Source organism: Silurus meridionalis, chromosome 22 (genome assembly GCF_014805685.1).
Source record: "Silurus meridionalis isolate SWU-2019-XX chromosome 22, ASM1480568v1, whole genome shotgun sequence".
In the NCBI taxonomy this organism is placed as follows: domain Eukaryota; kingdom Metazoa; phylum Chordata; class Actinopteri; order Siluriformes; family Siluridae; genus Silurus; species Silurus meridionalis.
The window spans coordinates 13,983,373-14,007,563 of record NC_060905.1 but is presented as its reverse complement, the minus strand read 5'-3'; the positions used below and the strand labels follow the sequence as shown (position 1 = coordinate 14,007,563).

The 24,191-nt window shown below is 35.1% G+C and overlaps 1 protein-coding gene across 3 annotated transcripts; it reads left to right on the top strand.

Moving 5' to 3' along the window:
- Window positions 1-497: 497 nt before the first annotated feature.
- Window positions 498-17,671, top strand: LOC124376432 (deleted in malignant brain tumors 1 protein-like). Of its 3 annotated transcripts, none has more exons than XM_046835514.1 (15): window positions 498-689; window positions 3,947-4,028; window positions 7,555-7,833; window positions 7,946-8,221; window positions 8,312-8,626; window positions 11,203-11,514; window positions 11,934-11,993; window positions 12,104-12,238; window positions 12,566-12,679; window positions 12,785-12,904; window positions 13,538-13,624; window positions 14,963-15,043; window positions 15,675-15,806; window positions 16,349-16,390; window positions 16,873-17,671. In XM_046835514.1, the coding sequence occupies exons 2-15, from the start codon at window positions 3,977-3,979 to the stop codon at window positions 17,028-17,030; spliced, it is 2,163 nt and encodes a 720-aa protein (XP_046691470.1). In that variant the 5' UTR covers window positions 498-689; window positions 3,947-3,976; the 3' UTR covers window positions 17,031-17,671. The 3 variants fall into 3 exon arrangements, with proteins under 3 accessions (XP_046691470.1, XP_046691471.1, XP_046691472.1); XM_046835515.1 differs by lacking the exon at window positions 498-689 and adding an exon at window positions 1,298-1,444; XM_046835516.1 differs by lacking the exon at window positions 498-689 and having other exon boundaries at window positions 3,902-4,028; window positions 13,538-13,612.
- Window positions 17,672-24,191: the final 6,520 nt, after the last annotated feature.

The window sequence follows — 24,191 nt, the reverse complement described above, 5'->3', positions numbered from 1 at the left end:
ATAACACGTGAGATATCCCGTTCTGTATAAAATTTAATTGCGTGATTGACTTCAGGAACTTTGAAATGATTTTTTTCCCGCGGGAGAACCCTTTCAACAAAGCGATAGTGTTATTATGTATTTATTATAACTATTATTATTATAAATCATTGATGTTTTTTTTAAGATGTCCGTCGCAATCTAATAAACTGCGTCGTAAACACTTAAGACCTTCCTGCTTAATTCAAAATACAACCATTAAAAAGATCATTATATTCATTTATTTCAAACACTACACTTCCTTCATACTTCCGTAGTAGGAGGAGCTAAAGTCGAACTGACCAATCCATGAGCAGGGAGCAAGTGGGAGGGGTTTTACCCGTAGAAGTCAAATGAATAATGAACAAGAGGCGTGTCTTGGCTCTGGCTTTACCAATGAGAAAGCGCGTTTCTGGGGCCACGTGCGGAACTCTGGGAACGTAAACAAACTCGCAGGACTCGGGCACGTGGAAGAAACTTACAAAAGGAAGCGAGTGGTGCAGCGAACGCATAGAGAGAGATAGAAAGAAATGGAAAGAAAAACAAAAGAAAAATGGTTTCATTTATAATCAGTGACCACATTTAGTTCACTATTGTGCGTTTGAGGAACAAGGCTGAGTGTTGTTACATAGAAACCCCAGCCTGTCTAGTATGCTGCTGATCTCAGGAGGGTATGAAAACATCACACTTTTAAAATCAGTACATTAATTTCTAACTATAATTTGGTTAGTCCTTATCAGGACACTGAAAATAAACCTGAATAAATATAATATTCTTAAAGTGATCTTCAGGTAATACAGGAAAAGTAACTTTCAGTGCCTTGTGGAATATTTCATATATTTAATAGGGTTGACTGTGTTCAGGTCGTTCAGGGGTTGTGTGAATGTTCATCATTCATAAACTATAGGAGATATGGGTGAGATGCACATTTAGAATTACAAACTATTGTGTAACAAAGGTAAAGTTATTAAATGGATATGCTTTAAGGTAAATAATATGTACAGTCATCTTGAAGTACATAGGGTTTGTTAATTACACTTTGTCCAGCTCACCTATTGTTGGGAACACGTTATCAGTTCCCCGTTGCTCTGTTCACCACTGAACCATCTTCAATGACACTGACGTGACAGTGGTACTTTAGTAGGCATGGTCCTGGTACTGGTGTATAAGGTGCATTGACTTGGCTTTCTGGCATAATCGTACACTTCTGTAATCCTTCAATCCCCTGCAATCATTCATTTTATAAATAAAGCCCTCTGCATACAGAATACTTCTCCCACCTGTTACAGGGAACAGAAAGTATGGTCTGATCAGGGGTAAAAAAAAAAAATTTTTTAGGAAGTTCAAAGAGAAAGAAAGGAAACTAGACAAAGAATAAGGAAGCAGGACATTTGGTGTAAGAGTGAAATTCAGCACATATCTTTTGGTAAGTAAGCAGATACTATTAGAGGAATTTGTACATATAATTAATGATTTAACCTTCTTGGTGTAATTCTTTCCTTATATTACCAGAAGCTGTTTTTTATTATACATTGCTTTTCTTATAAGCTGAAATTATGATCTGTGTATGTATTATATGTGTATTATAATTTTTACAATACACATATAATACATACACAGATCATAATTATTATTGAACAGTTAAAAAATTGGAAATTAAATGAACTGAAGTGTTCATATATATGTATAGAACGAGAGAGAGAGAGAGAGAGTCCCCGAGTTACGATGGATTGACTTACGATTTTTTGATCTTACAATGACGATAGTGATACGACTTAAAAATATATAGAAGTGTACAGAGTACACAGAGTACAGAGTTTAGATGTCTCTGTGTTAGAGCGAATGTTTCTTGTGTTTTGGTGTTTCAAGGTTTTTACACTACATTACGGTTCTACAAATTGCTTTGTTTTGCTAAAATATGTACTGCTATATGTTAAATTAGTAACAAATTACAGGACATTACTGCATACTGATCACCATCCTTTAAGATTCCTAGCTAGGCCATGTCTCGACTTGGGGTAATTGTAATCTCTAAGTATATATATATATATATATATATATATATATATATATATATATATATATATATATATATACACACATATATACGTATATATGTATGTATATATATATATATATATATATATATATATATATATATATATATATATATATATATATATATATGTGTGTGTGGATGTGAGTGTGTGTGTGTGTGTGTGTGTGTGTGTGTGTGTGTGTGTGTGAGAGAGAGAGGGAGAGAGGGAGAAAGTGACAGTTTCTTTAACTAAAATAAGATAAAACAAATAAAAATGAGTTGCCAAGTAAAAACTAAAACTGAGAACGAAACTAAACCATGGTGAAATTTAGAGAACTTCATTTTTAAGTATTATATGTTCGAAGGTTTGACTTAATTGTCTTCATTAATGTTGTAGAATCATAGATAACCACTAGATGGCAGTGTACCATATAATTACATCTCATTGGCACAACAGCGAATCTGAAAAGGTGTTGGGCCTGATTGTAAAGTTTAATTGTAAGGGGAAGAATTCTACAAATCTACATTTGGATTTAAGAAGCTCACGGTGAAGTTAAAGGGCCTAAAGTAAAATCCGGGAAATAGGATAGGAGTTTGATATTTGGAGGAACGATATTTTTCAGTACTATTCAGTACCTTCACAATTAATATTATGTGTGAGCTGATAGATTTTACAGCATCCTGTGTTTTAATAATTTGATATATTTACCTCCTTAAATACACACTTAGAAGGTTATCAAATTACCCACATATCAAAGCTGTTACCAAATGATAGTTTTATAGGTTGTCTTAACAGATCCTCCCAGAATATGTAATAATAACAGAGTAACTTTCTTACTGCTTACTAAAAGAGGGTGACAAATGCTCTTTGTCACTCTATACTTTACCAGCAGGATCTGAAAAATTAAACTAATAATGAATCAGCCGTAATGGTTCAAGCTGACACTAGATGACAACATGATTAGACACATCGCCAGTGACTTCTAGCACTCACTACATTTATCTCTCTGATTGTGCACAGTATCGTCTTCTGGTATTGGTAAACTCTTCATTATGATGATGACAATAATAATAATAGTGGTAATAATACAAATAATTAATAATAATAATACTTAGATTGAATACACCTTCTGAATACTGGCTCTGAATTCATGCCACAATGAATACTGGAAATTACATGAAATATACAGTTTTGGAACTAGACAGTATTTTGCATGCCACTAAATTCTAAAAACACCTTTTATTCAAAATTACATATGTTTATGTATTTATATTTTGTATTGTTTTATTGTGATGACAGCCTGTTCATTATGTCAATGACGGTAAAGCTAATGCACCTATAATACATTATAATTTCACTATTATTCATTATATAATAATAATAATAACAATAATAATAATAATAATAATAATAATAATAATAATGATAATAATTTTATATTACCCCATACTGACAAAGTTAAAACAATAAAAAGGTATGGGTATGAAGGTTGACTGGAGGTTAATATAACAGCAAATGTGGAACAAATGAATTGTTGCAAATGAGCATGTAAAAATCTTTAAAACTTTTTTTTTTGTTCTTATTTTAAAGTTACAGCTGTAAAAAGTCTTATTTAATAGCTTAAAGTACTATTTTCACCCTTCAGTAATATGTACTTAATGAATGAATATTTGTCATTTATTTTAATGTATTTTACGCAGTGTGCTACTAATTTTACTGTATAATCCAATTAACATTTACTGTTAATACCACTATTGCGTCCTCACATGACATTTACGAGAATGAAAGGGGGGTGGCAGCTTCCTTCTTAAACATAGGAGAGAAGATTGTTATCTATGTTTTCATTTCACCTTCATCTTATTCTCAGTCATGACTCTTTTTGTTCAAAGGAGTGAAGTCTGCTCCCACATTTACTGAAAATGGAGGTCTTTAAGATCCTCGTGGTGCTTCAGGCTCTAGTTCTTACTCAAGGTTTGTGCTTCATGCATTATCTATGTCATGTGTAACTAAATGAAATGTTGTGATCTTTGGTAATATTTAATAACAAAAATAATCAAATTAAATGTGTTATTTTGTTTCCATTGTTCATGTCTTTTTTTAATTTCTTACATTCAAAGCTTTTTTGTATCTGCCTTTGATGTTTTTTTTGTCATCACATATTTAAATTGATAGTCAAATTAATTTTATTTTGTAATTGTGTGTTTCTAGTCATCTTAATTATTCCTATCTATGTGAAAGTGTATTTGCAAGGAATTGCAAATAATGCTACTGAAAATCTAATTTCTATTGACTGAGAGTTCATTCTATTGCGCAATTTCACACAAATGTTCCAGTGTTTTCGAGTTTCTTTTATGCACTTGAAGCTATTTGCACATACACACTGTATTTTGGAGAAGCCATTGTCCACGAGGACATGCGCTCTAGTCACTATCATTGACACATCCTCTTGTTACCTCACAAGGTCAGGGACTAAAGAGTATCACCAGTTTAATTATTCTGATGGAGATGTTAAAACCATATGAAAAAACTAAGACAAGTTCTATTTTTCATTTTAATAAACAGCTAATTGGAGTGTTTGATAATGTTTCAAGACAGCATTTCCTTTTCTTCTTTAAATATAATACAATGATATAATTTACAATCCTTGTATCATCAACATAATGTTCTGTTTTTACTCGTTCAACACACTTAATCACATAATTGTTGACATTTCCCGAAGAGTTTGGTTATTATAAATGATGTGCCCTATTTTGAGAGAAACATGTAGCCCAGTGGTTAGAAAGGTGGTGTAAATGTGGTCTTTCTTTTGCCAAAAGTGGCCGAAACACACATGTAATGTGGGAATTATCTAGGCATGCATCTAAAAATAGTCTGACTACATGTTTAAAACCGTGACAGATTAAAATCTAAACTGAATTAATTTTATAAGCAGTTCATAGATACATAGTGATTTCATAGGTATGGAATGATAAAAACACAGGATATTCTAATTGTTAATAAAACATGATATTCTTATAAAAACATTTCTTTTGTTTATATGCAATAAACTAGGTAAAAGGCAAAAACACAAAATAGCAACAGAGAATGACTTGAAGGTAGTACTTTTTCTGCAGAAAAACTTGTAAGATGGAGAATAAGAGAGAGGATGTCAGCAGACTACAGACTCATAGTCAAACATGGAGGTGGAAGCTTTATGGTTTTGGGTTAATTTGGAGAAGGAAAGTTTGGAGATTGAGATTTATTCCAACATGGCTACCATTCCATATTCAACACCATGCAATTTTGTCAGGATTCCAGCTAATTGGAACTTCGCCATACAGAAAGACAATGATCTGAAGTATATATCCAAGCACTGTGTCATTTAGAAAGAAAGCAATGGGCTGGAGTGTTATCTATCATGATATGACCTTCACAGTCACTGCACCTAAATCCTATTGACCTATTCTGTGATGAACTTGATGACAAGGACTGAAAGAAATGTCCAACTAGCAAAGAACAACTTTAGCAAGTTTTACAAGAGGCATGGCAAAGTATTTCAGCTGAATATTTGGAGACAAAAACTGTCTGAAGGCTGCTATACATAGTAAGATAAAATTGTTTATATATATTGCATTTCAGTGCACTGTTGTTGAATATTGTTTCTCACTGAGTGATAAGTAATGCAGGATGTGACAGGATGTGGGGTGTTGTTGTGGTGTAGAGATGCGTTTTTTGATGAGCTGCAGGTGCAATCGCACTTCCCCTCGTAACCTTTTTGTCAAAAGCAGCAAGGCAAATTGTAGGCATCATCGACGCTTCACTGCATAGAGTGTAGCATGGATTTAAAACGAGTTTGAGCTGTCGACACGTGAAAATGCAATTAAAAATTAAAAGTGATTGCACATTACTTAGGTAGACTATTAATTATGCTTATAAGAGCATCTGTTTTACAATCTGCCTCTTTGTCTGTGTGCTGTTTTGTGCCACTGTGATCAGTGTTTTGCAAGTTAACGTTCAACACTTGTATATTAAAAGTCTACAGCAACCAATCTCACCCTGGTACATATCCATGCACTAAGTGTACAAACAAAGTATTTCCTGATTCTGTCTTTCATGTTCAGAAATTCTATTTATCATCACAGGATTTCCAAAAGATGCCCCGCATTGATAAACTTCCTTTATTGATTTTTTATGATATAAATTAGTATTTGGATCAAATACTTATTTGTTTTGATGTTAAGTTCAAAAGATGGCACACAAAGTGTGTCATATTCTTCCATTCGTCACTATACCATATTGAGTAAAGATGCCCAAACTAGGGCCTGTGGGCCAAAAATGGCACAGGATGATCTTTGCATTGACTCGCCATGCCAAGTATAAGAAAAAAGGGGGAAAATATTTGTCACTAACACAGAACTTCATTTCTAATTTAACATTTAATATACAAAATTTATTTTTGGTTTAAACTGCAAAAAAGAAAAATGTAAGTAAATTTTAATTTGTCCCAATTCGGCAAAAAAAAACAGTTTAGGTCTATTTTTTAGAGGTCACTGATATTACAAACATATGTCTCTTACTTCTTATAGCTTGAATAGCTGTATTAGGCATTGAACTCCAATGTACTATAAATAGGATTGTTTCTATGTTTTCACTGTACTATATGTTTTACTGAAAGCTTTAAAAAAAAAAAAAAACTGCATTAACTGCATTAGATAAACAAATAACAAGTAATGTGTTCTGTTTATTTGTTTATGAATGTTATAAAATCATAAATGAGAGGAAACATGACACCAATTTTATAATATAATACAGTTTATTATAATGCAACATTTTCTTTCGACGCACAGCCTTTCGGATCAAGTCAGATTTTTGGCCCTTCACAGGAAATAGATTGGGCATCTCTGATATAGAGCAGGAAACATAAAAAACATAAAACTTGTCAGTAAAACTTTATAATATTACTTAAGACCTTTTAATGCTCTATAAAGAACTTTGGATATGTGGTATGTATTATAAACTGAATATTTAGTGTGATACTCTGTCTGCGATAAGATTAATTATAATGCAGACTTATTTAAATATGTGTGTGATATTATTATTATTATAATTTTGCAAATGCATTCTTTTGTATCTTTAATAAGGTTTTAATTTACTTGTAATTTCAGGTCTATTAGATTGAATAGGTTTTACCTCAAAACAGAAGTAATTTTCAAGGAATAAAACTAAGACAAAGGAAATGTTATAATTTAAAGAAATAATATAGGAACATAAGTATTTCTAGAAATAACGCTTGTGGATTATTTTGCTGATTTTGCTTTGTTTAATGAATTTGATTGGTTGATTCTTTTTTTTTTTACTGATCAGGGACTCAAGAAAGTCAATGATATTAATGACTTGGTGGTTTTCTAAATAATAAACAAATACTTTCTCTGTTACGTAACTAGTATTTTATTCAACCTGATTTTAGTTTTGTAACTATACACAATTTCAACTATTTCATTCCCTGTTTTTTCCTCAGGAAAGCTGTCCATACACCAGGCTTCTACGCCGTGCTCCTGGGCTTTGAACTCTACAGAAAAAGATCAGAGTTTGCCTATTTTCACGAAGCAGTTCCTGTCATCGTCTGCCGATGGGATCTGTCAGGCCCTTGGCTGTGGTCATGTACACCAGCTAAATGCGAGCACTGTGCATGAAAATGCGAGCTGTCTATCAGGCTGCATCTACAGCAATAACCAACTAATCAACTGTACGGAGGTTCATAGTACAGACTGTAGCATTCTGTCAGAGGTTGTCTGTGGTAAGTCTTTTAGAGCCTTTATGTTCATTTTATATCACCGCTGTCTTCTAAACATGTAATTTATACTCCTCCATACCATGAAGATAATAAATGCTAAAATTATCCCCACCAGATGCTCCTTACGTAACCCCAACAAATCATCCCTGCATCTGGAACATAATGACTCTATCGTCTAAATCAGCAGTTATTCTGACGAGGGAATCCATGCTCAGACTGTCCAATGAAATATGTCAGAACTTCAATTGTGGTGAAGCCTTTGCCCAGAACAACACAATAGCTTCACCCAACAGTTCTTGTCTAACCGATTGTGTCTTCCACAACTCTTATTTGTGGAACTGTTCCACAGTGGTCCGAAATGACTGCTTAAACATTTCCAAAGTCATTTGTGGTAAGTTATGAAATATGGGCATTCATAATTTTCTACTAAATGTATAATTCTGGGACAAGGAAATTAAAATATTTACATCTGTTACTGCAGGCAACCACAAAGTCAGATTGTCAGGAGGTAGCCATAAGTGTGCTGGCCGGGTGGAGCTGTGGAGTGCTGGACAATGGGGCACGGTGTGTGACGATGAGTGGGATAAACAGGACGCAGACGTGGTCTGTGCTCAGCTCAGCTGTGGATATGCAATCTCTGTTAGTGGGCAGAATGGACCTTATAGCCAGGGTAAAGGTCCCATTCTCATGGATGAACTGAACTGTACAGGACAGGAGAGGAGCTTGTGGGAGTGTCCTGCAGTAAGAGAAGGTCATGACTGTGGACATAAAGAAGATGCAGGAGTGGTCTGTTCAGGTATGTCAGAAAGCCTTCACACATGTAAAGTAAAGATAAAGCCTTCTGGCTTTCATGAAAAATATGATACCGTTGGACAAACCTTACAAATGAACATGCAAAATTTGTGATCATTAAAGACAAATGTTTACAAATTATTCATTAAACCTCCTCTACATGATACAAGATCTGTTTAACCTTCCTAAATTATCATACACCATTCTATTTCTAAAGACTATTTGATAGAGACTAGATTTGCTAGGCTACGGAGGATTTACCAGGTAACGCCCACCATGCGTTTTAGTTCTCAGCACAAGATGGCGTCTGGTTGGTTACCCAATCAACACAAACAGTTTCCAGCTGGGACTTGTTTAAGTGGTGTCTTAACAGTTCCCCTTGTGCTTGCCTCTTGCCCGTTCATTGACTTTCCTGACACCTGTTAATCCCATTCGTCTGTTTTTTCATAATTGGCTCTCCTAGTCTTCTGGCTTTTCATTTTTTTTATGTATAACTCCTGTGTTTTCTCACTGTTTTTTTCATGCTCTGTCTCTCCCCCCATGTTTGTCCCTGTTTTAAATTTTTCCCTGATTCCTCAAGACCTATGTTTCTTTTTTTTTTTTTGGGCCATTTAGGCTTTCTCCTTTGGAGTCGCAGTTACATTTTCTTTTGAGGTTGTATTTAGTTTTTCCTTTTGCTGGTTTTTATAGCATGTGCTTTCAGTTTGCGGTTTTGCCGACTTTTGTTTTCTCTCTGCGATTCTGGATCGTATTTTTGTGGACTCATTGGTTCCTGGGATTTTTTTGTTTTGTTTTGGCTTATACTTTGTCTTTGGAACTGTACAATAAAATACCACTCACAGGCTCCTAGTGTGTCTCTGTGAGTGGGTTCACACACTTATGTGGCAGACCGCCAGCATCGCTACATGCTGACAAGATAAGGGTGTCTGCCAAAAGTCGTAAATGCGAGCATAAATGTGAATGCTAGGCTCGTCTCATCTCATCCAATAATTTATTCAAATCATAAAAATGATTTGAATAAATTATTATTCTTCAGTATATGTACTACCAGTCATATGTTTGGACACCTTCTTATTCAATATTTTTATCCTAATTTTTAGCTCAATTATATATTATGTAATTGGTTGAATCTTTTGTATATTAATACTGCACATCGGAATTATGACAAAACAATATACACTCACACTAATAATTCATTGGACTGCCTTTAGCTTTGATTATGGCACACATTCGCAGTGGCATTGTTTCAATAAGATTCTGCAATGTCACAACATTTATTCCTATCCAGTGTTGCAGTAATTTCTCACCAAGATCTGGTATTGATGATGGAAGAGTTGAACAGCTGCATAGCGCATGGGACATCCCAAAGATTCTTAATGGGGTTAAGGTCTGGACTCTGTGGTGGCTAATCCATGTGTGGAAATTATGTCTCATGCTCCCTGAACCACTCTCACAATTTGAGCCCAATTAATCCTGGCATTGAAATCTTGAAATATGCTTGTGGCATCAGGAAGAAAAAAATCCATTGATAGAATAACCTGGTCATTCAGTATATTTAGGTAGTCAGCTGATCTCATTGTTTGGGCACATAACGTTGCTGAACCGAGACCTGACCAACTGCAGCAACCCCAGATCATAGCTCTGCACTCACAGGCTTGTATGGTAGGCACAAGGCATGATGGGTGCATCAGTTCATCCACCTCTCTTCTTATCCTGATGCTCCCATCAATTTGGAACAGGGCAAATCTGGACTCATCAGACCACATAACCTTCTTCAATTGCTCCAAAGTCCAATCTTTATGCTTTCTAGCAGATTGAAGCATTTTTTTCCGATTTGCCTCAATGATAAGTGGTTTTCTTAAGGCTACGCAATGGTTTGGTCCCAATCCCTTGAGTTCCTTTCAGATTGTACAATGCTCTTAATTTCACTAATAAACCTAGCCGTGAGTTCTGCTGTTGTTTTTTTCAACGATTTAATTTCACCAACGTTTAAGTGATCGCTGATCACGTTCTTCCAAAAGATTTTTCCAACCACATTTCTTCCTTGAAGATGATGGTTCCCGACTGTCCCTCCAATTTTTAATAATGCATTGGACAGTTCCTAACCCAAGTTTAGTAGTTTCAGCAATCTCCTTTTCTTCTTTGCTTGATTCATGCCAATGTTTTCAAACTCCTGAAAGAGATTAACATCTTTTCCACAACTACAGAATGTGTCTACCGACATGGTTGTTTATTAAATGAGAAGCTACTCACTGCATAAGGTAGGGTTTAATAACTTGTTGCCAGCTGAAACATAATTATCCATGCAGTAATTATTCAATGGGAGGCTCCTACATATTAGCTAAAACATAATCATCCATGCAGTAATGCAGTTTTTAATTCTTCACATTTTTTTTTTCTTTCTTGACAAATTTTACACACCATTTACACCATTCGTTCTGGGGTTCTGTATGACTCATGTATTACCTTAACAACATAACTTTTGCATCTTTCTGTTTGATATATTAATCAGATGCCAATTAATCATTATCAATCAGGCATTCATTGTTTTTTGTCTGTTTTCTGTTGATTTTTTTAAAGAATATAAGGCTTTAAGACTTACTGGTGGAAAGGACAATTGCTCAGGCAGAGTGGAAATCCATCGGAATGGTTCGTGGGGTACAGTGTGTGAAGATTGCTGGGAAGAAGATGAGTCAATCATGGCTTGTGCAATGCTCGGCTGCGGGAAACCTGAAAAATTCACATCCTTTGATCCACCCTTTAGCCACACAAATGGAACACGTTGGTTTTACCAGTGTTCAGAAGTATATGATACCCTGTGGAAGTGTAAAGAAATAGATGCCACTAAAGGTAGTTTATGCAACTCAAACGCCGCAGGACTGATATGCAACTGTAAGTAAAGTTAATCAAGCATTCATTTATTTTTATATATAATAAATAGAATAAAAAATTTGAAAGGTTAATCGATAGGCCATGGAATTTAGGAGTTTTGCATGCTCTCAGTATTCTTTAAGCCCTCATGGGTTTTCTCTGGGTTCTTAGGTCTTCTCTCATCTCTAAAAAATATAGGACTGAATGGGAGCTTGTGTGGTGTGAATGAGTTTGTAAATAATTTATGAGACTGTATTTTTTTACTTTGTGTCCAGTGTTTTTGGCACCAAATCCACCAAATTAAAATTAAATAAATGAATGAAGGCTTTGCCCTATTTGGTCATTCTGTCACATTCAGTAGTGCACATGAACTAGTGATTTAAAGCTTTTTGTGTTTGGGTTTGAGCATATATTATTCTTAACTAGGATGCCTCTTTTAGATTCTCTTGGACTACCTGAGCCTACCACTTTAGCTGTACCTACAACCATGGTATCAACTGGTAAGTATACTTTTTTGCACCTTTTAAGATTTTAAAACTATTTTACAGTATATGGATTAAATAAAACAGACAATTTGGCCTACTTCACATACATATTTTTTTATTCTTAGTGCAAACCACTGCAGAAGCACCTGTAATGGTCTGGTCTCCTGAATTACTGGCCTGCATTGTACTATCCTTCATTCTCTTGATTACAATTGTATCAAATATCATCATATGTTGCTGTTCAAAAAAGAAACGTAAAGGTAGGTATAAATCCAAACAGCATTTTAAGATGAAAAATTACTTCAGTAAGTGACTAGACAATTGGATAGTGTGAGCATCCCCTGCTTTAAAGTCTTCTGTCTTTAAATATTTTGTTTGTGCCCCAGTCACATAACTGGCCCTCTGTAAGTGAAACAGATGAATTCATATTACCTGATCGCAGATGTTTGCCAGCTTGTGAATATAGAATAAGTCAGTTAGTGCTCTCCTCATAGCATGTTCAACTTCTCTATTATTGGTTCATGATCATTTGTTTATAAATCTAGCATGTTACTCATGCTCTTCTTGGGGTTTACTGTCTCTCACAGCTCTTCAAGTTCAGCAGAGATTTGCCAATCTACAAACCTCCACAGCAGCTGAAGAGAATAGCTATAGAAATTCAATCCACCTTGTTAAAGTAACTAATAATGACAGCAACTCTGGTTAGTGTACACAACACCTGAAATTAGAAAGATTAAATGATATTTGTTTAACTGGTGATAGAAACAGAACAGTGATCGTGAATGTGTGCTTTTTTTCTTATACAGGTCCAACAATGCCTCCACCAATGTGGACTCAGAATAGTGTTGAGAGTACTTCCTATGACACAGATTATGAAACCAACGACAGTGTCCCAAACGGTGATTTCACCCTGTCCACTTTCCGAAGTAAGTTTATACCAAGCTATCGGAAGAACATGAAACAAACAGACAATTCACAGTAATGTAAAATTTGCAAGAAAATTATTCTCAACAGCTTTGCTTACATTTCTTCTAAAATGCTCTTCTTATATAGGTCCTAACTAAGATTCTGATTACTATCACTATAATCAGACACTCAATAACAAAATGGTTATCTACTTAAACTCAGACTTTGCCAGACCGAGATTAAAACATGTGCACCGACTTTGCCATTATATTATATTGTAAATTGTGGAGGGGAAGGTGGTAGAATAATGCTAAAGGGCATTGGACTTTGCATCCAAGGGTTGTGGACTCAAGTCTTTGCCATACCAGGCTCCAACTCTTAACCCCTATGGGTGCTAAATTGTGGGAATGGGAATAAAGTACTTTGCCATGGATGGTCTCAAGCCCGGCTGCAAAAGGCGGAGGGTGCAACTAGCAACCCGATGCCGTAGTTACACTGCTATTGAATTGGCCTGCTATATGTTTGGCATAAAGTATATTGTTTTGGTGTTGCAGTTTAAAATATTGCTAATTCACAGCTGCAGGGTCACCAGTTAATTTCTGAGTTAGGATGATTTCTGTGTTAAGATTCTTATAATATATTCTCCATTGCAGACTCCATGCGATACAATGCAGATGATCGGAATCATGCTATAAATGGCCCAAATCTACAAAGTGTGGCTGAGGAGGGTGAGGCAAAGTGTATGCATACTGTCGCTATGATAATATGATTCTTGTTGCAGATTCCTTTTCAATATTTTATTTGCTACAAACCTTTCTGATGACAGAGTATATATACATTACTAGTATAACTGATAAAACAAAGATAATAAATAGTTGAAATTGGGTAATACTTAGCCACACCTGAAACCTATTTGATTCTTTCTGCTTCTTCCTGTCTTTGTTTTTTTAGGTGTAAATCAAAAGATTACTCAATGGAAAGCACCAGCCTCTTGACAGTTTAATTTTAATAGAATGAAACTTGACTGTATCTCTTACTGCTTTAGTCATCTGAGTCCTTTCAATGAACTAACTCAGGTGGAAAAAGAATTGACATGCCGATTGCAAGCATGCTTTGTTTTAGTTTGTTTGAAATTGAAAATCTGCATTTAGCTAGTTTCAGGAAAGCACACAGAGATCACAAGAGGTAGAGAGAAGTAGACTGACTATTATGACTAGACAGAGTTGTAAAGAACAGATTTAATAAAATTCAATAATACCTGTCGAATGTTTGGAAATGCTGTCTTTAATACATGCATGTTCAAACTGTTTATTTGCAACAAACTAGGTTAAAGGCAAAAATAAATTGGACAGTGAAAAACTGAAAGACAGTTCTGCGGACAAATGAGTCCAAACTTTAAATTTTTGGTTCTAACAGAGCAGAAGAGAAGACGTTAGCAGACTGCCTCACACCCACAGTCGAACATGGAGCTAGAAGCTTAATAGTTTGGGTTTGGAGAATTATTCCATTTGAAAGAAATACTGATCTAACATGGCTGCCATTCCATACTCCAAAGCAATGCAAATTTGTTTAGTCTGCAGCTAATTGGAACCAACTTTACCATACAACAAGACAATGACGTGAAATGGCCTGCTCAGTCAGTGCATTATTATATTCTATTGAACTGCTCTAAAATGAACTGGATTATAACAGCAGAAAAAACTTCCAACTAGCGAAGAGTATCTTTGGCAGGTTTTCAGAGGCATGACAAAGTATTTCAGCTGAAACTGTCTGAATGCCAAGAGTGTGTATCCTAGTGTGTGTAAGATGTTATTCATGCTAACTAAGGATTTGTCACTAAAAATAAATGTGAACATTTGCACATCTACATATTTTTTGGTCAGGTGTTTCCAAACTTTTGACAGGTACTATATATATATATATATATATATATATATATATATATATATATATATATATATATATATATATATATATATATATTAGGTGTTTTTACACACATATTGGGGTGTGTGTGTGTGTGTGTGTGTGTGTGTGTTTGTATTTTGTATAAAACATGTATTGCTGTACACATTTAGACTTAGACGCAGCTGCTGCAAATCAAGGATACCTGCAAGCCCCTGTGGACGCATTCCAGCGCCTCTCTGCCAATCCCAGTGGTAAGTGTTCGTTTTTGGTGGCTCTTTTAAGCTTACTTATATACTAACTTTTAAATATCAATAAAGAAAGTATTCTAGTTCTTACTTTCTTCTACAAAACTTCATTTTTATCCAGTGAATCTGTAGCCTGCACACTTAGCGTGGACATCAACTGTTGAATTCTGTCAATAAATATTTGTAACGCATGACTATAGGATACAATTTTCCAAGACTGTAAAAAAAAGACATTCTACTTACTTAAACTTTCCACAAGTGAAAATTTTCTTGCTTGATTATTTTAATATACCCCAGATATAACAGCACTTTGCAACTGATTATGATTTAATGCATACAAGTTAACACATGTATTTATTAAAGAACACAATGAACACCTACTGACCAATCAGAATTGAGATTCAGAATGAAGAATTCTTCGAACTTAGAGACTTTCATGTAGAGAGACATGTATTTGTCACACCTTTGCTATTGGTGTGATGAAAAAAAAAACAATACTGCCATAATCCTTTAACAGTAATTACGCAAAAACGTACATATGTTTGAATGAATTCTTCAAATATGACAATATGCATCCTTTGATATAAGGACTGCTCTGACATTAGAAACACACCTGCTTTCCTTTACCTCCTTCTAGCCGACTCATTTGACACATCCAGCACCTCATCTGGGGAGTGTTATGAAAATCTAGGCCACAACTGTGCAGAGTTGTACTCCGAGAATTACCAAAATCATGGAGAAGCGATCCAAAGTGACCTGCAGCCTGAAAGTATGCTTTGTGTTTTTATATTTGAAATCAAAATAATAAAAACAGGAGTTTTATAACCTACAGTGCATCCAGAAAGCATTCACAGCGCTTCAATTCTTCCACATTTGTTTATGTTACAGCCTTATTCCAAAATGGATTCAATTCAATTCAATATTTTCCTCAGAATTCTGCAAACAATACCCCATAATGACATCAGGAAAGAATTGTGTATTAAATATTGGCAAATTTATTCAAAATAAAAAACAAAAATAGCATGTGTACAGTATTCGCAATGTTTGTTCAATACTTTCACCCAGTGCTTGAATTGAGTCAAGTCTTACAGGGGGTCCCCAGTTAAATAAAAATAATCTTGGGGACCCCCCTAGGTCTATTTGTTACTTGTCATGGCGGGTCTCTAATGCCTTATGCTCTCAATTCGAGCACTGCTTTCATTCATTTTAAAATAAGGCAGTAACATAACAAAATGTAGAAAACGTGAAGTGCTGTAAATACTTTCCAGATGCACCGTATAAACATCTACATCATATTTTTTTTTTATCCAGTTCCCACCATGCACCATACTGGGGACTTCCAAAATGCAACAGGTAAATTTGCTTCAAATCAAATTCTGTAACATACAAATACGAAAAAAGCTACATATTATTATACTGTATTACATAACAAATATTCATAGTAATATTGTAATGTTTAAAAGTACTCAGTAATTGATTCTGAATACAACTGAAGGCAAAAACCACCCATGTCACTTCCAATATACGTGAAGGTGCTCAAAATAGCGGTTTTATTCCAAAAGCAATTGTAGGTTGCCTAAGGTACATTCTAGTGCAAAATTCTGGTGCATTTTTGTCCAAAGGTGGACATTTATGGTAGGAAAAAAGAGTTAAAGTTATTAATCAAAAGGTTCTCAAAAACAAAAAATGTCACTCTGAAGAACCCTTTCTGACACAGCTATGGTTAATAATATAATGCTTAAATTAGCCAAGATAAATAAACTGAGCTAAGTTAAATGATAGATTGATAGAAAGACAACTTTAATGCAAAAGTCATATTGTGTGGTTTTGTTTAGTATACAGAGAGAATATGGAACCGAGCAGTGGAGAAGATTCCCCCATTTACTCTCCTGTGAGTGCTGATGTTGAGCCCTTCTCAAATGACTCTGATGATGGTGGTGACACCGATGACTATGATGATGTTGCTAACTACTCACAAACGCCACTGATGTGAACAGCACTGATGTAGTAGCCTTTTTTTTTGTAGTTTGTTAGTTAAATATTCCTGAGAATCTAATGCCAAGCTGCCACTCTTTGGGCCCTTGAGCGAGGCCCTTAACCCTCTGTGCTCCAGGGATGCTGTAACATGGCTGACCCTGCACTCTATCACTTCATAACATCACTGGGATATGCAAAGAAAGAATCTTACTGTGCTGTAAAGTATGTGTGACAGTATAATGCATCTTTTTTTCCTTGATTTCTTTTCTTGTACATTTTGCAGTCATTTTGACATGTAAAGACGTTCAGACTATGTATTTTAAGGTGCTGGTCTAGAGCTAGCCATCTGGCAATGTTATATATTTGCACATGGAAATCCCAGCACTTTCACTCTGAGAAGGTTTATATTGTATGTACGTAATATGTAATACATATGTACTACATAATTACACTCTTTGAAAAATTGAATCACCCTGACAATGAAAGGAAGCTGAAATTAGCTAAAATTAGCATCAATTCAAGTGTTGGCCAGTTGAACATTTTATTTAAAAAAAAATCTATGAATGAATAACTAAATTCCAAAATGTAATTTTTTATAATTTTTCGTGCTGTCAAGTTTATCAGGTTGTAAATAAAATAATTGTATAAAACTTGCAAAGAACTATGATATGCAGTTCCTGAATTGACCACACTGTGTCGCTATATACATTTAAGACTGGTAAGTGTTGATTTATAGGGAATTGATAACATCAACATTTCACACAATAAGTGTTTATTATTATAAAAAAAAAAGTTATAATAATTAGAGGTCCAAAAACCAAGGTAAAGAATTTAAATGTGACCATGTATCGCCACTGTTTTGATATCTATTATTGTAGCAGACACCAGCACAGAGAACCAACATGTCAGACATGTTCTTTATATCTACACTCGCCCTGCTCCAATCCCCACAACACATGATAGTGCATCAGGTTAGTAATTGGCAGACAATTCGCATATCATGACAGCCACCAGTTGGCTAAAAAGCCTTGTTGCTGTTTACAGTTTCCTATTTTTCCTCCCATTGTCTCTTCACTTTGGCCACCCATTTCCACCTACCAGCCAGCTATTTTATTAGTGATACCAGCTAGAAAAGGTGAAGGTTCCTTTACTGAGACATTTATAATCAGCCGGATATATCTTTGTCAGCTGCTGATCACATGACCAAAATGAAATCTTCCCTCTTCTGCATATTTGGGATCATAAACACCCACAATTGACAAGTGTGAAAAGTGAAAAAAAGAATGCCACCTCTTCCACCCAGAAACCTTTACTGCAACTAAGAGGCATGACAATGCACATTTGCACAAAATTACCTCATGAAGTCCTGGTTTAAAGTAGAAGAACATGATCAGAGCCCTGATCTCAATCCAACTAAACACATTTAGAAGGCCTGAGTGCGGTGGACTTACATGCTCTTTGATCACTGCAATTATAAACACCATATCCTGCAAAATACATCATATCCATCCACAGTTTTTACACACTGACATCAGAATTTGGTATATATCTTTAAAGGTTTACTTTGATTTTCATTGAGGCTACCCAACACCTTTTATGTTCATCTTGTGGCCACATGTACTCTAACGGCTTGAGTGGCTGTTTGACATTTATTTGACATTTGACTTGTACTTTGATTTGGTTACAGTGAATCAAAAGACTGCTTCCTTTCTGTTACCCTTATTGCAACTAGAATGCATCATGCAAATGAGGCATAGCTGTCACTGAATGAGACAAAGCGCACGGTGCAGCAAAACTGCAAGTGGGCATTCAGAAAGGCAACAGGATGTGAAGAAATATTAAGCTGTAAAAACGTAAAAAGTCTTGACCAAAATCTACTTTTGGCCGTCTTTGCCATGTTGGTCAGTGTTGCTCTTTCAGTGACTTTAAAAGACTCAAGCTTTGTTATTTTGTTTGTCAGACGTCTCATCTTTCAGAAACATGTCTTACACCCTTCTTTGATATGTTTGCTTTATTTGCATTCATTCAGAATTAGTAGTCTTTTAAGGACCTTTGACAAACTCTGGCACTCCTTCTTGGACTGTGTCCTGGCTAAGTTTTCTCTGTTTTTAATAATAATAATAATAATAATAATAATAATAATATAAAAGTAATTAAAATAATAATAGTACTACTACTACTAATACTACTACTACTAATAATAATAATATTAATAATATAAAAATAATAATTATTATTGTTATGGGCTTGGTTGTTAGTAGTTGTTTAAGAGATTTTTTTTTTATAGAAAGTCAGAATGTTATTTTTTTATTAAATCTGAGTTGGTATCTATTGATTTAATGTTCTATGCTGAAAAATTCAGCAAAGAAATGTTAAATAAAAAATACTTATGAATATTAAAATGTTTCATTGGTGATACTGATTTTAGATGCTTGTTTATTAACAGTTTACTCACGTTCATTAAAAAAATTGATCACACATATCAAAATTTTATGATGGAACCAAACAAAAGGAATCCAGCTTTACTGTTCTATTATCATTACCAATTGCATAATGACTGGACCTGTGATTAGAGAATGTCTATCACTAAAATTCAACAGCTGAAATTCAGAAATTATGGTATATTTTAGACAGTTTTAGTTAATAGTTCTCAGTGTCCGTCATCTACATGTGCATAAGGTCTTGGCTTTCAGAATGTCTGGTGTTTATACTTTGCAATTAGGACTGCATGTAATGCGTACTTAATTGACATGATCTAATTTCCATCTCATGCTCTTGTCCACCTGTGATTTTGTTCCTCCATGTTTATTTTCACCTCACATGGATGGTTTAAAGCTCTGTGCAATTTGAATCCATTAGAAACTGTATATTAACAATATTTTGTATTCATATATTTATTCATCTTTGAACATCTTACACATAGCAGTTCCCATTAATCACACTATCACTATTTGAGTGGCTTCGTGGTCACTTAGGGTCAGCAAGCTTTACATTTTTTTGTAATATTTGGCAACATTTCCTTTACTTTTTAGCTGCTATGTATGAATTATCTACTGAAAAAATCAACTTGACCTCTGTGGGAACAGAAAATGATGTAAACAGAAGAATAGCAAATGATATGGACCACCAACATCTGAGAAGTGTATACCTGCCTGTCAATCAGGTGGCATGTAAATGATAACTCAACACAAGCTTGCGTTTTTGTTAAAGGCGCTTTAGAATCAGAGCTGTGTCCAAATCACAGAGAACCACCATAAATCAAAAAAGAGCTTGTCACCCCACAAGAGTGTTGGAGAACCTGGTGTTTTTCTTTTAAGAAAGAGATGGAATGTTTAAAATTCCACACATATTTAATCAGTCACAATCAAGAGATTCGTCTTCAGCTTTATCTAAGACTGTTTGACTAACTGGCTTATTATCTTATTCTTCAGGAATGTTCGCCAAGGTGATCACACAGGATTTTTCAAATTGCTCAGACAAATGTTTGAAGGAAAAATTCCACTTGCTCACGAGAGCTTTGTATTGTGTCATTTGCCTCGGTAATGCACCTCGGCCCTCGTATGCTACTGGATGTGTTATGAATTTGGAGTCAATGCAAGTCAAGTCAAGTCAAGTGCACATGTGCAACATTTAGTGCAAAAAACGGAAGGAGAAAAAAAAAGAAAAAAAACAACAGACACAACATGAAACAAGGAAAAACAGTAACACAGTACAAAAGGTTGTACAAAAGAATTGTCCATATACAAATCAAGTATAAATACTAGACATGTAAACATTTGGCTTTTATTGGCCAATTGGATTTTATTTGTAAACAAAAAGTGTGCAGAAATGCATAAAGTGCAGATACACTACAGTGTGAGATGCGTGCAAGTACACAGGACAATAAATACACAACATTACTAAATAACACAATCGGTGAGATATTGGTCTAATCTCAAATTGCTGTGTGTATTTAGGGTTGTAGTAATTGTAATAGGTGGTTAGAGGGAAGGGTGTTGTTTGGACCATGAAGAGATGAGAGGGGATCCTGCTTCAGGGAAGAATTTATTGTCGAGTGGTGCTCTGGTGGGTGGAGATGTAAATGCAGTTTGATCTAATTCATTCACCTAAAGCAATAACCTGTAGTTGCTAGCATTTATATATTAAAGCATCTCTGAGGATCAGTCCTGCCACCAGAACTCTTGTTATAAAGGTACAACAGTATCTACAGTTCTTAAGAAGTTGTATGTAAGACAACCACAGTGCAGCTCTGCAGCTCTGTCCAGCTCTGCAGCTCTGCAGCTTGTGAAAAGCCCCTGCAAAGGGTGGTAAAAAATCCAACGTATCTTTGGCCCCTAATTACATGGCAATTAGCACCTTCACTACAGTAAATGTCTGCGCAGAGACTCCACACTTTCCAGTCCTTGAAGCCATTCAGAAGGAGATACAGAAACATTTGTACCAGAACCAGGGTCAGGGCCTGCCTTTTTCCAACTGAATCTTTTTTTTATCTATCTATCTATATGGACAAAAGTATTCGCAAAGCGAGCTTTATTAATATGTGGATTGAAATGGAAGTTCTTGAATGGTCTGCTATAGAGCTCTGAACTCATCCCTCTTAATCACCTTTGGATGAATGTGAATGCTGACTGCACCCCAGGCCTCCTCACCTCACATACATCAGTACCTGACTGTACTAACACTCTTGTGACTGAATGAGCAAAATCTCCACAATCACACTCCAAAATCTAGCAGAACATCAGAAGAGTGGAGGCTATTATAACAGCAAATGAAGACAATGCAGGATGATATGCTCAAAATAGTATATACAAATCTTATGACCAGGTGTTCACAAACCTTTGTCAATGTAGTGTATACTCATTGCTTTGCTAATATAATTGCTGGCTCATACAAATTGCTATATATAATTTGTGTGAGCCAGCAGTTATATTAGCAAAGCAATGAGTCAACATTTTAAAACATTTGTGTCTAAAAGACAAGCAGATGTGGTTCTGTAAGCATACTTGCGTTACTAATCTAGTACAAAGTTTATAAATGCATTTGAAGTTGGACCACTGAACAAAATTAGGAAAGAATGTCTGTTTGTTAAATGTGGAGCTGGAATATGTTCCAATAATCCTTGTTCTTAAAACAATGAAAAGTAAATAAAAAGTCAAGCAAAGAAAGAGATTCAAAGATATGAGACTATAACATAGATATTCATAATTTCCTATTTTAAATTATCCTTATATATTTTTTTCATTATTTTGTCTTTTATGCTGGTTTGACCTCAGTGTCCTTATTAATTCCTGCGTCGCTGTTATGGTTGTTGAACATCCAACAAATCTCTAAAGTTTACACTGACTTAATGCCGGAGGTTACAAAGAGATTTGCCAGCCAGCTGTGATGCTGCCTGTTGTTCTTCAGATGCTTGTTCCAGCTTCTCTCTTTACACAACCCAGGTTAAGACCTTCAGATGCTCAAATAATGCCACCAGGTTTCCGGGGACGGTGTTCAAAGGTGTTATCTGTGATATCAGGGTCCCTTTCTTAACGAAACTCAATCTTGGCATTTAAGGCACAATGAAAAGTTATGCCCATGAGGCCAGTTGAGTCTCCTGTGTGCCACTTTGATGTGCTCTATTCAGGCTGAATAACACAACAGGGCTTTATTTCCCAAGAGCAGGTTAGGCACATGGGGCAAATGATAAAGGAACAGTTCAGTTGTTTTTCCTGAGGCCACACTGGCAAAGGAGGAGGGGAATCCTCCTCTGCTAATCACTGATATAGTATATAATAAGGGGTAGCTCAGTGTTTAAGGTGTCAGACTTCTGATCAGATGGTCGTGAGTTCAAATCCCAGCACCACTAAGCTGCCAATTGGCTGTAAATCAGTTTCTTTATTCAAATTGATATTTTTTTGTAGATAAATATGTTTGCTTTAGTATAATACTAGTATTAATTCTATGTGGTTTTTAGATGGTGTAGTATATTGTCTTTTTATTATTATAAAAAAATGGAATTATCACATGTACATGAGCATATATATATATATATATATATATATATATATATATATATATATATATATATATATATACTGTAGGTATTTAGACTCTTTGTAACAACACTTGAAATTAGGTCCATTTCTCTTGTCTTCTCTTGTCTGGTTGTACGGTTAAGTTGGTACCAATAAGCCACAGTCCAAATGGAATTACATGGTGTTGAAGTTTACTACCCATGTTGGTTCAGTATTCCTTTAACCCCAATTAAGTCTCCAACCTTTCCTGCTCCAAAACAACCATAAAACTTCTACTTCTATGTTTGCTTTCAACTCTTTAAATTCTTCTGTTAGAGCCAAAAAAAACCCCACATTTGAACTCATCTGTCCAGAGAACCTTCATGAGGGGTTTTGCTTTTTATCTAGATTATTGGATATTAACAAAAGGAGCATGCATGTGTTAGAAATATCTTCTTGTTTTCACTCCACTGACAAATATGATACATGATAGTAAGTGTAAGGGTATTGTCTTATAGATCGTTAAATATTGTGTTACATTTGTAAACACTCAGCTTTCTCTTTGCAGCACGTTATCAGACCTCAGTGGTAGACGTATCTCTTTGTTGAATCCATATCTGGTGTTTTTCTTCCATTTCTCTGCGTACCCGATGATTACTGGAAACTATTTATTTTGTTGCGCTTTTTTTGTAGTTTCAGTCTGCTTTGTTGTTTTAAAGAAAATTATGTGGTGCTCTCTTTCATTTAAAAACATTAGAAAAAGCTGATAGATAATTTTAGCAGATGCTTCATTTTCATAGAATTTACTCCTGCACTGTTTCAGCTGGTCATCAGGGACCTTCATGCGTTTGAACAGTCATATACACTCTAACAGTAATGCTTTCATGTCAATGCCTAAACTTTAGGCAACTTTCGCAAAATCGTCTTTACCCTTCAGTGCCCGGGGTTCATCGTGGAGACGAGGACCAGGGCTTGTTAGTGTAAAGATCGTATATCATATATAGATTTTTTTTTCCAATGCCTGAAAGATTAGGTGCCATGTCTTAAACTGAGACACACATAGCCTGTCACTGCTATGATATTCACAGAGCAAGGACTCGGCCCAGGAACAGATCTCAGTTATTTCCTATTCGCAGTCCATTTGTAATTCTCGGTATATAAACATTTAACACGTGAGTCAT

Coding starts and splice junctions, on each gene's coding strand:
- LOC124376432 (XM_046835514.1), top strand. CDS start 3,977: ATGGAGGTCTTTAAGATCCTCGTGGTGCTTCAGGCTCTAGTTCTTACT. Junction 4,029..7,554: donor GGCTCTAGTTCTTACTCAAG/GTTTGTGCTTCA, acceptor TTTTTTCCTCAG/GAAAGCTGTCCATACACCAG. Junction 12,905..13,537: donor CACCCTGTCCACTTTCCGAA/GTAAGTTTATAC, acceptor TCTCCATTGCAG/ACTCCATGCGATACAATGCA.